This window comes from Ambystoma mexicanum, chromosome 5q (genome assembly GCF_040938575.1).
Source record: "Ambystoma mexicanum isolate Mex_15411 chromosome 5q, UKY_AmexF1_1, whole genome shotgun sequence".
Classification (NCBI taxonomy): Eukaryota; Metazoa; Chordata; class Amphibia; order Caudata; family Ambystomatidae; genus Ambystoma; species Ambystoma mexicanum.
Genome location: NC_090933.1, coordinates 1,142,500,475 through 1,142,516,664, shown reverse-complemented (window position 1 = coordinate 1,142,516,664; position 16,190 = coordinate 1,142,500,475). Strand labels below are relative to the sequence as shown.

Genomic DNA, 16,190 nt, shown 5'->3' with positions numbered 1-16,190 from the left:
GGAATTAATGGGAGATCAACAGTATATCTGGGGACCTCACTGCTAGGAATCATGTTCAGAGCTGAAGTCCAAACTACGAAGAGTAACTGGAGTGAAACTGACGCTTGACCTAGAAGCCCTGCTGGAAGAGAAGAATTGCTGTTGCTCTCCGTCCCCATCTGAAAGCTGCAATGCCTCCAAGAACTGACCCAGAGAGCACCTGGTAAGGCACCCTCTTCCGAACTACAAGGGACCATCGTGCACAGCTGATCTTTGCCTAAGCTCCCTGGTAGACAGATCTTCGACAGGCTGCCGACCCGACACGGGGACTGCTGCGGAACCCCAAGGAGAAGCACCTGGACTGTTGTCCGCCACTGTCGACGACCGCCATCGCTGACTGTAGCCGCCGTGCTTCCGTTTTGCCTAAGAACTTTCGAATCCAAGGATGCTCTCGTTCGCATTGTCAACGCTGTATCCTGCTGGAGAAGGCCTGACCGTTGACACGCCGAGGAGCATCCACTGGTGGCTTTCCCGCCACCCAAAGACCACAGATGCCAACGACTCGCCGCCTTGCTGGGCCACAGTGCTTCCAACTCTTTGCGGTCCAGACCTATCGACACTGAGGTGCCGCGCACGCCTCTTCCTTGCAGGACATTTACGCTTATCCATAAATGAGCACCGCTAGGAACGACGCGGCCACTTCACCGTCGTAGTTCGACCTGTTCTCAGTCTGCCTGAAAGGGAGGACACTCGAAGGGCTGTCGATTCCCCGACGAGGAACGTTACAACGCCAGCTACTTTGGGGTTGCAGAACTATTGAAATGTCCATTGAGAAGAATATATGGCCTGGGCTTGTCTTTTTTTTTTTTTTCTTCTACTGGTTGCCTAGGTGTGGGGGGATCTCCACACAGAGCTGGGTAACGGTAGTAACCAGTATTCTGCCAGTTCAACCATCTTGCGTTACTCCCTCTTTCTATTGTTGGTTCTCTTTATTTAGATCTGTGCGTTATTCTGACCGTATGCACTTCAATGAGGTCTGATAACGTTAGTGGTACCACTTTAGAACTGTTTATAGTTACCATTGTTGATTTTCGGAGTACAAAGTGAGTTATTGTGATGGTGTACATGACCTTGAATATTAATTATATAAAGACTGTGTTTTAACCGATATAGTGCGTGGACATTCCTTTGTGGGTGCTTGGGGACTACACTGTACTTTAGAACCAGCCTGCATCACCTTCTGAGAAGCTAGGCCTTGATTGCTCGACCATAGCTACCAGATAGAGAATCTTGGCAGAGGTCCTCTGTGCCTCTCCTCTACCATATAGAGAGCGGAAGTACAGAAACCCCCCCCGTACCCCACCAGTGGACTCTTTAGAGCTGACCTTAATTCTTCTAAGTGCAAGCAGTCTACAATGGCATCAAGTGTATAGGATTCTGAAGGCGTCAGACAGGCTACCTTGTAAGTCTTAATGAAACGATCTTCCCAAGATAGCAATGCTGATTCAAGGCATACAATAAGCAGAGTTGCAGAGCAATGCAATTATGTAGGTTTGCTAATTAAATTGACCCTTGTGTAGCAAATCTAGCTATTTAAGTTACCCTGTTCAGTGAAAGCACAGTTCACCCTGCATTCCTCTTGCCTTCAGGGCTCTCTGCCCTCTTCTCTGTTCACTGCAAGGGACTAATGAAGAGATGTGCAGCAGCAATACTCTCCTCCACTCTTGTGCCAAAAGGGCTATGTCTGAGTTCTATACACGTTTTTCTTTTCGAATAATTAAACTGAAGTAATCGGGATGATACTTTCATTAAGCTAACTATATACTGGCAAAGACCTGTATGCGTGATCTTTATTTTTGTAAAAGACAGTCCTGCAATTCCATTCCTAAAAATGGAATTTGTTACATAATGCACAGTCACACTATTTCTACTGTAAAACACTGCATTGGCTCCATGCTTTACAGTAAAGTTTAGGTTGGTGTATGTAAATCTCAGTTGCAACTATATTTCTTTTGTTGGGAAAGATGTATCACAATGATGAGTGAACACTTTTGAAAATGCACATGATTGCACGGCCAAATGCTTTAGATGGCAAACCTAGTTCTGTGATCTGTTTGCATGCATCTGTGCAACTGGTGCTTGGCCCATGAGCTGATCCCATACTCCTTGACATTCTATTTTAGCATATCACACTATTACTTTGCAGCCATCTCCCTTTCAAGGTAGTTGGTATAAACTAAAATGGTTCACCTAGTTTGCCCAGTTCTGTGTGCTACGCTATGCACTCTGCTTAGTATCACACTTGATCCTTACATAATGAATACACACAGCTAACTAGATGTTTATGTGAAGTAGTGATCAATAGTTCTGTCCTGTCTGTACATCTACTGGAATACCATACTTTGTAGTTGGCCTCCAGTTTTCCATGATTATGACTGCATTATATATTTGCACCTGGGTAGAGAGCTGGCCAAACTGTTTTGGAGCCTTTCATCATCTGTGTCCATTCATGCACCTAACTTTTTACATTTTACAGGGACCCATCCAGGGCGCAGTCTACTCAACCACTTGCATAGTCAAGTACCATTTGCAGGGGATGTTTGAAACTTTCATTTATCATTTACTTTGTTTGCAGTAAATGCTGAATACAAGTTGCACTGTGCATGGCTAGCCTGTGGGTGGCAGTAGTGTGCCAAATGAAGTGGGTTTGTAATGACATGCCCCATTTACATTTTTTGTCAACCGTTGACATGGATAGTGTGCATTTCTTTAAATCGAGTAGGTAAACTAAGTTACTCGCCCTGCATGTCTAGCGAAATTTTAAAGAATTTGCAAGGTCTCATCTGTCTTCAGTGGTATACTGTTATGCGTTGATAGTCGTGAAGATATAAGAGACCTCCGTCCCCAAGTGCTGCACAGGGAGAATCACTAATCACTCCCTGTGCAACCCTTGAGGCCACAGGTGGAGAGATCCGAGGCCGGAACCGAAGTACTAGGAGCCCCAAGGCAGCTGTAAAAAAATACAATGATTAAATACCAAGCAAGCAGGGTACTATATGCATAAAACAAAGAATGGCCAGTTTCTTACCAGATATCTGATGAAAGGGAAGATGGACCTGAGAGATGGTTCCGGGACTCACGTAGGCAAGGAATCCACCCTAAAGGATAGGTCAGGATGTTTTTTAGCCAATCTCCACCTGAAGAGTGTTGTGGTCCCTCGATAGTTGGGTGACAACTACCACTTGGGAAGTATGATTTATTGTACAAGGATGCGGCCTGGGATATCCAAAAGGTGTCCGTTGAGCAAAAACAAGGTATGAAGCCAGGAAAGGCAGTCCGAATCCAGTGGAGGAATAAAGAGCAAGAAGTCCGTGATTCAATCCGAGGTCAGAAGCCGTGAGAAACAGGAGAGCCGAAGTCGTCGTCGCCGAACGTGATCCACAAGAAGTCCAAAAACAAGAGCCAGATTCAAGGAAGCCAGGTAAGCGGGTTTATTCAGCCAAAACAGGGTCTCCGAGGAAAACGGCTGTGAAGCGCGGTATACCAGCACTGCCCGGCTTAAATACAGTTACTTCCTGGTCATATGACACGGAATGGAATCACGTGACCGTGAGCCTGGGGCACATGACCGCATAACGTCACGTGATCGGGTCGCAACGGAACGAGCACTTGTCTTCCTGCTCGAGCGGCTGCCTAATCTCCATGGCAACTGCCAATGGAGAAACGGCCGCAAGCGCGACTGCAGGGTGTATGGCGATTGCTTCGCCAGCGCGCGAGCCAAACTGGAATGCCTGCGTGAGCCCCTGGAAGCAGGTGACTGTGAGAAGGTGGTTATCTGAGTGGTTGGCGGGACATGGCCGAAGGAACGATCTGAGGACATGACATATACACACCTGATGTATTGATGCTCATTTTATGTCTTGCTAATCAAATGGGTGTGTCTGCTAATCAAGAACATTTTAATTAGCAAACTCTGCTAATCAAGTTGTGAAAACTAATTTGTCTACAGATTTAGAATCTGTAGGTGCTATGTAGGTTACCAGTCAGGCTAACATAACATGCTGTCTTACCAGACTCTTCTAAGTGCCAATAAGGTGCTAGTCTTAAATATTCAAGTGCAGCACATGTAATTTACACCAGGTGCAACGGTTAATGTCGTTTCATCGCAGGATGTTTTTTTTGCTGGGTTTCTTACTGCAATTTTTTAAATGAAAAAAACCCATCAAATTTCTTTTTTTTATTATTGGGGTCCTCCCTCCCCCGAATCCCCATATTTTTTTTTATGTATTCCTAAACACCAACCCCACATAATTTTCTAACCCCCCCTAAAGAGGTTGATGGGTTTTGTCGTTAACAAATTTGCAGTAAAACATCCTGCGATGAAAGGACGTCGTACCGGAGCAACATACGTGTTGGACAACATGTGCAGTCTTTTAAATGCAGTGTCCTTTCCTACCCCCAGACCCATTCAAGTGCGAGAACGTTCTGCCCACCACGCACAAGATCCATCCACGTGCAATACAATTCCCATTACCCAATAATCCGTACAGGCAGAACACATTTCCTGTCATCCCAAAACCTTCTTAGTGTATTACATTGCCTACCCCGAGCAATCCATAAGTGTAACGCCTTTCTTATCCCTTGCAAGCCATTCAAGCGTAACATGTCTTCTATCCCCAACAGTCCATCTAAGTTAGCACATTGCCTATCCCTTTCAAGCCATCTGAGTGTGCTACATTTCCTACCCCCAGCCATCTGTCTGGGTATGAAACATGTCCTACCCCGAGCAAACTATTTGTGAAACACCTTTCCTATCCCTTGCAAAACATCTAGGTGTTACGTTTTCTGTCCCTCACAGCCCATCAAAGTGCAATACATATTCTACCTTCAGCAATCCAGGTAACCTATTTCATACCTATAGCAGTTGAGGATTAGCAGCATTGACCACAGCCTTCAGTGACCGTAGTCGGCAGAAGATTGAGTATTGTCGCGCTATGAAACTCGTGTACGAGCGTGATGTATATAAATATATATCTATTTAATTGTGGATAGTGGTTTTTGGTTGCCACTTTGAACAGTTTATTTTCTGATATTGTATTCCTTTCTTGGTTTACACAAACATCTTCCATAGACAACAAAGAAAAGTAATAAATAATGAATATATATATTTAAAAGTGTTTTTAATTTGCATAGTGTTAGTCTACATAACTTTATGATAAAGGCAACTATGTGTCTCCGACCGAATACTTGTGCAACTATTCAGTGGTCACCTGAATACTTCACTATTCATTACTTCAGTAGGAACTGTAATTCTTTATTAAAGAAAATTCACACTTAACATTGCAGTAAGTTAGTAATTGGTCTCTAAAAGTAGTACAAAAGATAAATACAGATCTTGTTGACAAAATAGAATCCTTCCCCAATGTGAGGTGCATCTCTGTATTCACATCTCTCTAGTGTAGTAATGTCACCTTGTTTTACCAAATCAGCTTTAATGCCCAGGGGTGTAAAGACTTTTCATGGCATTGGCTGCTTCTTAAGCAGGCATCTCAGCCCACGTTGGACGAGGATATTAAAGCGAAAGAGTAACTGAATACCCTTTTGGCTAATTTTCATGTGAGCATTCACAAACATGGTAACATTTGTTTTACATTTCTAGTGACTGTCTCCTCTTGGAATCTACTCAAATTAGCAGGGAACATTTTCATGTACGACTGTGGACCTTGGTTACCTTCATCTCTATCTAAATTTGGGTTGGAGATTATATTCTAGAAATGATTTGCCCAAAGGCCCTTTGACATATGCATGGGACATTGTGTTTTTGGACAGTAGTGGAGTAGTTTTAAAGCGCTGAAGGCACTTTTCATGTGGGATTTAACGACTAGCTCGCTTTGAGAACCATCACATTTCATATGTTGGCTGGTCAGTCTGCCATTTGGAGAGGATCTTCTTTCTCCAAATAAGTGTGCAATCTTGCACCCCTGCCCTACATCTATAAATGTAATTGTTACCAGTTTAACTGTATTACCGTAATCTCAAAACATGTACGTCACTGGCCACTGGAAAGACACAACCCATCACAATGCCCTATTAATGGTGCCCTACGCGTCTTTTTATCTAGTGTATTCAAGTATTTATGTGAAACCATCTGATACTTGGCTGGTGGCTACTATATTGTACAGTAAGAATGCCAATCAAAATGAGTAAGGTGGCATTGCAAGAAGCATGTTTTGTTTTTATTCATCCATATCCAGGAGCCTCATGCCCCTTTGGATTTAAATGTGGTGCTCCAAATTTTTTCCAGTCATGTTTTTGTTTGGTTGGTTTCTCAATCCACTGGATGTATGCATACCTTATTGGTCAAATCAAGGATGGGCGGTGCTCCCAATAGTGTATGCTTTGAGATTGAATCTGTCATCATTGTGATTTTGTAGAAACCCCTATAAACTGTGCATAATGCTCTGTGGACCTCTTCCCCCACCACCCACACAGAATTGAATTAAAATAATTTGTATGAAATGAGACTATATGCTAACCTCATAAGAATGAATACTGCTGGACAAGTTAAATATAAAATGTACCTATAGTATAAGCCAACACTAAAGTGATGTTTTAATTAAAACAAATGAAAATCTAAGTCAATACTTTGTAGATGTTAAACCACACTGCCATGGTGTTACCCAATGTTTTTCTTTGTCTAAATCAGTTCGCACTGCAGCCTAGAAAAGGGCTATGCAGTCAGACAGCATTTCAATCACAAAGGCGCGGCAATGGCGAGTGAATAAATGCGTGTGCTGCACACATTTTTGTGTGCTTTGCTGAGGGGGGACCGAGGCAGAGTGCTGGATATTGAAGGGGTGGGGGAGCAAGCATGGACTGGCACAGGAATATATAGCCTTGCCTTTGAGGCTCGATGCATTTGCTTTTGGAGGAAGGTGTGATGAGGCAACGTGGAATTATTCTGTAGGTAAATGTTGCCCTAAAGTTTATTTCTGTTTTTGACAAGATCATATATTTTTTTCCTTAGCCTCAAGAGTATTATTGGAATGGGGATTGGAGCTGGTGCTTACATCCTAACTAGATTTGCTGTAAGTATCTTTTTTATTTCAAAAACTGTATGCTGTGGGGTATGTAAGCCTCAAACACTCTGTTGCACAGAAACATCAATTTACATGAACATCAATTCTCCACAAGGTTGTCATCCATGGAGCTAAACGTTCAGGAGTACATCATCCCCTTATGGCTTGTACTGTTCTGGTGAAAGGACTACAAAGTTTGCAATTTCCAACATGGAACCAAATTACCAAAATTGATAGGGGTTTGGGCAGTAATGTAGTGAAGACATATCAATTTTCCAGAAATTGGAATCCTAGTTGAGTTCCTGATCAGAATTCATTTCTGGTGGTACAGCCCATGCCAGAGCTAAAACTTCTGTATGTTGATATGATCCATTTTGTTCATTACACCTTCTCATGGGGCAAATAGTTGAATTTATAACATTACTCCTTAGATGGCTTTACACCTTCACAACGCATTGCTCAGTGGATCATGCATAACATAGTACGTTGCCTAGAGGCAGCTTATTAGTATAATTACTATACAAATTAATTCACTATCATCTTTCTCTGCTAAAAGGCAGTGAATCCCCCAGCCAGTGATTGTTTTTGCCGGTATGACCTTTTACGTACGTGAATTTTCGCAATCCTAAACTTTAAGTTGCTGGCTTTGGTGGTCACAATATATACAGGGAAAAAGCTTGACACCATAGTGACTGTCCCTCTGAGTCCTGAACAGGTTGGATGTAGGCCAATTTATTTGATCTCCGGTCCAATTGTGAAATGCAACCCCGAAATCGGTTGGTGTACTGATTTTTCAAATACGGACTTTTGAAAAATGGTTTTAGTGCAGGTACATTTCCTGTTCAGAGATGTATGTAACCAGACATCCAGGCTCTTGATAGTTTTGGTAAAACAAAAGAACAAGATGGCACATGGTAATATTATCTGTGAGGATCAATAGTTTTGAGCCACATTGTGTGATTAATCTATTGCTCCCTAACCAACCGCACTTCCCTCCCAGGAAATTTGATTAGAACAGACTCTTCTTCTACAGCTAGAAAATGCAGCATAGATTGGACTTGGAATACAACTGACTTTATTCTGTCCAACAGGGCGCTCAGGCTGCCTACTTGGTAGAAAATATCAACGTGGCTGAAAGGTGCAATTCAATTTTTCTATGTAGACATTGACTTGACAAGAATCAAGCACCAACTAAACGACCACGCCTTTCCACATTTCCATTCCCAGAGTTGCCCCTCCAACAAGCTGTCCTTGATTTATGCAGCCTTGTCCAAGAATTGTTCATGTTGGTACATGCTTCATCTACCTTTTTTTTTTAAAAAAACTAAAACATCTCATCAGTCTGTAACAAAAAAAAAATAAAAATAAAAAATAAAATTGAAAGGGGCTACGGTGCCCAAATTAATGGCCAACCCCCCTGCCTCAAGAGATAATTCTGTGAAAAATGTGACTGACTGTCATTTCCTCTACATTTCCTTTACATCCTCCACTCCCAAACTAAATGACACCAGACCTAGATCAGTGCCTAGTGCCTCTTTGGGGATCCCTTCCACCAGAATTTAATGGACACCACACAGCAGATTGTAGTTGCATTCAACTTTATCCCTTCCTCCTCATTATGATGTGTGGATCCATGGCTTGGAGGACCTTTGTGGCAGCTGAACCCTAGAGGCAATCCTTTCATCAGACCGATGCCAACTTCTCAGCTGCGACAGTCCTCAAAAAGACACTTTTTTCCACAAAATGTCAAACCCTTATGCACTCTGGCCTTATGAAGAATTACTTTCTCTTCAGGGAATTTTTCCCACAACCACGGAAGGTGGGTAAAACTCTGGAAATCCTCCGGCAGAGCATTAACCAGAACCAAAGGAGCTTAAACCACCTTCCTCAGACTCTGCAACCTGTGGATCGAACTGAACTGCTGGCTGACAAAAGATACTGACACAAAGGGAATGGCAGATGAACCACCTTCAATCCTTGGTTTCCGTGATAGAGTTCTGGATCTCGTATCATAGTTAGACATTCCTAGGCCAGTCTGCCCCCCGCCTGAGGTCTGTGTATTAGGAGCTGTATCCCTGAAGACATCTGATGTTGGGGCTTTTCCTGCAAAAAGTACATCATATCAGATACCAAAACACTGTGGGAAAAGCCACATTTGGGACCACATATTAACAAAGAGTAATTCCCGATATAGGCTTCTGCCCTCTGATAAGGTATCAATGACAACTTGCCGCAGCCATCCTCGACGGTCATATCATCTGCTATACTTTATTATAAGTTGGCCTCTACTTCAGTAGCATCTCTGCTATTAATGAAAGTAGATGAACTCCTTGAAGGAGTGGGAAAGAAGATGTTCTCCAATTTAACATTTCAACTTAGTCAAGCTAGATTAGCTGCTGCCAATTTGAAGCTTTGAAGGTGTAATCGGAATTTGAGAAATATATTCCTCAACAGCTTTAACACTTTAAAAAGGGACTAACGGATGCTAGATTTCTGGCACAAAATGTACAAGAATCTTCAGATCATGTGGATATGTCCACTAGAGGATTGGCAAGGTACATCTCAGGCATGGCTGCATCAACCAGAATTGCAAAAGACATTCAATATAAGGCGGTGGACCTTCCTTTTGAAGGCAATGAGCTCTTCAGAGCTCTGATGAGGAGGTCGTGAAGAGCAAAAGAAGTACCTTAATTGCAATATCAGTCAGTCCTAACCAAACCTACTGACCAGACGTTTTTGCTAAAGGTCTGATTTTTACCTTATTTCTTTTGCAGCTTTAGGACCACCAATCTAGAGAGCCAGACTGCACTTCCAGTGTTCAACGGCAAAAGCAGCAGAGGACGACCGATCAAGGTTTCTTCTCTTAATCATCATTTTAGATGGGAGCATCTTCTACCACCACTGACAGAAACACTAAGCGATGGTCAGGTGGGGTGGTGAGGGGGGGTGGGGTGAGTGATTTTCCCACTATCTGAAAGCATAAAGGACAATTGCATCCGACACATGGGTCTTTTTGGTGGCTTGCATTCTGTCCCCCTCTCCCTTTCCTTTCCACCACCCTCTCTCCAAGTGGATCCTCTGCTCTCCTGGCTGAGATTCAGAATTTCTCTGACAGCAGTAGAGAAAGTTTCACAGCCACAGCAAGGAGTGAGTTTTCAGTGCCCAAACCCAGCTTGGTTGGCCTGCGCACAATAGTAGACCGGTCTGATTTCAACCTTCATCTTCCACAAGAGAGATTCAAGATGTTCACCCCATACAGATCCAATCTACTCCAACAGGGAGATTGGCACTGTCTCGTGGATCTGTAGGATGCATAATTCAATATTCCGATATGCCAACATCGGAAATGTCTATCGAACAATAATTTCCTGTACTGAGCCATCTGTTTTGGCCTGAGTTTGGCTCCAAGAGTTCAACAAAATGATGTTGGCGATAGCAGCCTTCCCAGACTGCAAGGAATCAATGTAAATGCCTATCTGGGTGATTGTCTGCTCAGATCCAATTGGCCACAGATGGCAAATCTCCATCTCCGGTCCTTACTACATCTAATTTACTGTTTTAGCCTGTCTGTGAATTGGATGAAATTCTCGGACTGCCTCAAGGGACCTGATTTTCACAGGTTTTTTAGTAGAAAGACTATGGCAAGGGTTTGTTAGGAAGGAAAGGGCACGGGACCGGTTTCTGCAATGAACCCACATGACTGCTTCAGAGGCTCTTATGCTTAAAGGCTTCCTGTGTCCTGCTGGTACCGTTGGTGAGGCTCAAGATGAGAGAAACTGAATTAGTATTGAGGCAAGCTTGGTCTTGCAGAAGACTCCATTTTCACCATTCCCAGTGTTGGAGATGGGGTGCGGGGGGTTAACCCGACAACCTAATGATTAGAAACCCCTTTTTGGAACCAGTACCTTGGGTGCCCATTACCATCAACTCCTCTAAGTTGGGGAGCAGCAATGGATTATCTGGAGGTTTACAAACTCTGGTCTCGGATGGAGAGAAGGGAGGTCATAAACTTATTGCAGTTAATACCAAGCTTCCTGGCCTAATAGCATGTCTATTGAACAATGTTTCAAATGGATAATGCATTCTGTTTTACTTCAACAAGGAGGAACCATATCTCACCCCCTAATTCTGGTGTCAATACAGATGTGGGAAATGGACAACACAGAGGAATATGGCTACTAGCCATTCATACTGCTGGACTGGAAAATTCAGCAACGGAGAACACTCAGTTGCCAAGCAACGGTGAACCATCAATGGGGGGGATAATCAAAAAAGTACTCCACTTTTTTTTTAATAATTGGAGCTTCGTCACCCTCTCCTTGTTTGCCTCAAGGACTGGGCCCAATCTCTCTGGCAGATGCTTTGAAGATATTTTGGGCCATGTTGGTGTTTTCACATCCTACTGGTGAACCAAAGAGCACTTTTAAAACCCTGAAAATCAATGAATTGCATGCTGGTGTATGTAGCACTGTGGTGGCCAACCAGGTTCTGGTTCTCGGGTCTGACCAGTCTTATCAATCTGTCCTACAATACATCTTCTGGAGAGTCGGAACTTCCTCTATCAGATCAACTGTCTGGTATGACACCCCTCCCCACAATCTGCTTTTGTCACTGGTGTTTGGGGAAAAATAACTAATCCCATTTCAACATCTTAGTTTATATCAGACCTACAGGCCACAGGATCCAAATAGGACAGAGCAGTAATGTAGGATTCTATGATCGTATTTAAGTTCAGAATTTTTTTTTCTCCCTATCATATTGGTGGTGAAATGGCATTTTTATGGTTTCGTCCATCTTTACCCTCCCATCAAAACTCCATGTTAAATGGCATCTTCATGTGGTACTTAATGCATTACTTCCTAAACCGTTTGAGCCCATGGGAACCAGCGACATCAAATTACTTTCCTGGAAAACAGCAAGTTCTTTTCACCATCCCGTCGGTGATCAGAGCTTATGAATTACAGGCACTTTGTGCGAAGGACTCTTTCACATCCTTTCAGAAGGATAGTGGTCCTACAGGTGAACCCTCTTCCGTTGTTTTAACTGTATTCTTCCCTAATTCATTTTTTAACACAAAGTATTCTCTATAGATAAAAGTAGGGCACTTAGGTGCTACCTTGATAGGACAAAGCACTTCAGAACATCGTCAAGTCGGTTTGTTGCCTTTTGGAAACTCTGAGAAACGAGCTTGGGCCTCTAAAGATGCATAGTATGCTTTGTGGAAGCTTTCAGTCCAGGACTAACCTTAACTCCACGGTCTTCATGCCCATCTGGTTCGGGACAAAGTCTGCTTCAGTGGACTTTCAAAAATCTGTCCCATGGGAATCCATAACTAAGGCAGCAACTTCGGTCTTCCTGTCGACTTTCTTTAAACACTTGTTCAAATGGATTGTCGTCCTCACCTTTTAATATTCCATCTCCAGCTTCACCTACTTAGGAATATTTTTTTGGCAGAGGGTGCTGTGCGTCGATGCATTCGACTCGATTTCCTTTGAGGACCTCTGTCTCGAGGATGATGTGATTGAAGGTATATATAGCACGCGCAGCGCCCGTTGACTTCAGTTCAGTTTTTCTGAGTAAGCTTACACTTCGAGAACTACGATGCGCTTCAATAGTTTCATTCGCAAAATACTAAAATGTCTTCATCTACAACACAGACTACCCCAAAGACTGGTTTAAAAAGTGTCTGCACTGTGCTTCCAAGATGTCAATAACCGATCTGCGTCGAGTGTGCTTGTGGTGTCTCGGTGTGGAGCACAAGAGCTCGGCCTGCTCGAAATGCATAAATGACTGGAAACGTTCTGAAGGAGCAAAAGGGGAAATTGGCGGTAGGTAGAAACCCCAAGAAATCTGCATTGACTACCCCATCGAAGAAACCTTCGGCTGATGCGAGAGGCGACTCTCCTCGAAGGAAGGTGAAAAGGTCCAGGTAGAGCATGTCCAGGTGGAGTAGTGGCTCCCACCAGTGCTTGTCGAAATTGAAGAGGCGCCATAAATCGCCCACTTCGACTTCATCTGACTCCTTTCCTGAGAGAGCTAGATCTTGCCTCCACTCCTAACGAATGGGAATTTAGGTTAGAAATGCCAACCTTTTTTTAAAAACAGAAACCCTTGACAAGCCATGCTCCGACCGTGCCTTCCAGGGCAGGTAAGGAAAGGGCTTAATCCAAATCCTGCCCGCCCTTGATCCCGGGACGAAGGCCAGATCCACATCAAGAGCAGTCGAGGCCTTCACGCAATGAGGAATCATTGAAGGATCCTTCGAGCTGAAAATCAAAGAATAAGTCGTCGACGCCGGCTGTGCCTTCGACACGTATACTCCTTTTACCTAGAAAGCATTATTTTAAGTCACTAACCTCTATTTATGAGGACAATGAGCCGTCATACAATTGTGCCATTTAGGTTAGAGTATGGTACACCAAATGTCCCTTTATAGCAGGGGAAATCCAGGCTAAAAGACCTTCATGAAAATGTACAAACAGCCAATGGAGTGGACACTTCCCCAGAGTTAGAATTTGGAAAACCTGAATCTGATGAACATGCAGATGCATAATAGACAGTTGATGTCTAAGTTTGTAGATTACTTAAGATGGAGTAGGCCTACTCTTCCCTTCGAGCAGGATGATCTAACAGACCTCCTTTTTAAGGGTCCACAAAACAATCCCATTTTACCTTTCCACATTGCACTTCAAAAAATGGTATCTGCCAATTGGGAGACGCTGGAATCAGTCTGACAGTAAACCAGAACTTGTCAAGAAATTGCTGCCAATCTAGTAGTGACCACCACTACTTATCAAAACACCCCACCCCAGAAAGTCTGGTGGTGCAGGCTGATACTGCAACCTTAAAACAGGCAGCTCATCCAACCATCCCACTGGATAGGGATAACAAAAGGGTAGATGCATGGGCAAAGAAAGTATTTTCAGCGGGGATTATGGCTCTTAAGTGAGCCAACTCCACATGTGACTTAGCAAAGTTTTCATTCACTCTATGCAACTGTATTTCTATGGTGGCTGAACATATTCCAGAAGGGGAGGAAAGAGACAGTTTCTTGGCTATTGTTAGAGACGGCAAAGAAGCCATGTGCGAGTCTCTTCAGTCGGGTCTGGATTTTGCTAACTGCATCAGCACAGCCATGGCGGCAAGCACTGTAATTCTCAGATTTATGTGGTTGAGGAAGTCTGGATTTGCACCGGATGGGCAATCTGTACGGTTGTTTACCAATTGACCTTTTCACAATTAACCTTGGGAGAAGTGACCAAATTTAGGTGAATTAGGACATATATGTGGGGGCAACCCCCCAAAAACCCCTGCCCAATCCAAAACTCGCCGCAACCCTCACCCAATCCCCTTAGATTTATAATCCAAAACCAACCCCATACATATATAAAATAACTAAAATATTAAGGTCAATTGTGCAGAAGGTCAGTTGGGACCACTATAATTGGGTCGATTAGGGCAAAAGGTCACTTGTAAAAGGTCAATTTGGGTAATACCATCTGGACTCTTTAACATGCCTTTTGACGGCTCACCTTTTTCGCAGCAAGGCTGACGAAAGCCTTGAGAAGCTGCAGACCTCGAAAGTGGCAGCCAAATCTTTAGGTGCCGCTATTAGGCAGCATCAGCCGTTTCGCCCCAGAGGCTATTCCTGGAGGGGTAGATCCTTTCGTTACTACTCAGTTGGAAGGGCAAGAGAAATGGCTGGTCGGAGGCCAAAGAAGATTCCCTCGTGGTGGGAGAGGTGCAAAGCCCACTCAAGCAGGGGCGTCTTTACCAACAGCTACTGTGTCTGCTGCCTCAAAACATCTGAGGTCTTGACTCACGACACCCCGGTGGGAGACACTGTCTGAGCATCTAAAAGAATAGCGAGACATTACTTTGGATGCTTGGGCACTACAAACCATAGCCCAAGGTTACTGCAATCCCTTCATTCAGAGACTACAGAACCATCCACTGGGGAATCATTCTTTGAAGGTTCCAGATCTGCTCCTTTTGCATGAAATGATGACCCTGCTAGAGAAAGGAGCTATAGAGCCAGTACCTCTAGGAGAGGGAGCAAAGGATAGTATTATCCATATGTCCTAATCCCCAAGAAGGACGGAGGACTGAGACCCGTCTTGGACTTGAGATACTTGAACAAGTTCCTCACAAAGGACAAGGTCAAGATGATCCCACTTTCTCAGATCCTTCAGGCCCTCCAACTCCAGGATTGGATGGTGTCATAGGACCTTCAGGATGCTTATTTTCAAGTGCCAATCCATCTCCAGCCCAGAGCATATCTGAGGGTCGCTGTTGGCGGTTCTCATTATTGGTTTTGACTCCTGCCTTTTCGGGATGACCTCGGCTCCAAGGGTTTTCACCAAACTAATGGCAGTGGTGACAGCGAGTCTTCGGAGAGGGTGAGGGGATTCTAGTCTACAAATACCTGGACGATTGGCTGATCAGGGCGCGTTCGCCTGAACAAGTCCTGGATCATTTCAACGTCACCTGCAACTCTTCAGACTAGGTTTCTCCCTCAATTACATGAAGTCCCATATGACACCTTCTCAAAAGCTCCAGTTCATTGGGGCTGTACTGGCTACATCCTTGGCAAAGAGCTTGCCACCCGAGGTGAGAACTCAAAGACATTCTGCAGATTGTCTCCAAGTAAGTTCAGACTGCCCAGTGTCTCCCGGCCTTCGACTTTTGAGGTTGCTCTGCCTCACGGCATCCTGCATTATTTCTGGTGCCAGAGGCTCACCTGAGAATGAGATCCCTTCAATGGGCTCTAAGGACACAATGGTCTCAATTCTCGGAAAATATGTCAGACCTACTTCAGGTTCCAAGCAGGGTCGCACAACATCTCCTTTGGTTGGCCTGTGAGGACAACACTCTGAAGGGAGAACTTTTTTTGTTAACCATGGCCGGAGATCACAGTAGTGATGGACGCATCACTCATGGGGTGGGCAGCCCACGTCAACAATCGGCGGTCGTTGGCAGTCACGGGAGCTCAAACTACATATCTACCTTTTGGAACTGAGAGCAATCAGACTTGCGCAGAAGGCTTTTCTGCCTTCTGTACAGGGTATGAATGTCCTGATAATGACGCACAACAGTGGCATTGTTTCCACCGCAACAGAAGGTGGTGTAGGT

The 16,190-nt window shown here is 44.0% G+C and overlaps 1 protein-coding gene across 2 annotated transcripts in view; it reads left to right on the top strand.

Annotated features, from left to right (window-relative positions):
• NDRG1 (N-myc downstream regulated 1) overlaps nucleotides 1-16,190 on the top strand; it is a 432,144-nt gene that overhangs the window by 210,224 nt on the left and 205,730 nt on the right. For both annotated transcript variants that reach the window (XM_069621660.1, XM_069621661.1), the window contains one exon: nucleotides 7,007-7,067. In XM_069621660.1, coding sequence (XP_069477761.1) covers nucleotides 7,007-7,067 — 61 coding nt within the window. The remainder of the gene's footprint in view (nucleotides 1-7,006; nucleotides 7,068-16,190) is intronic.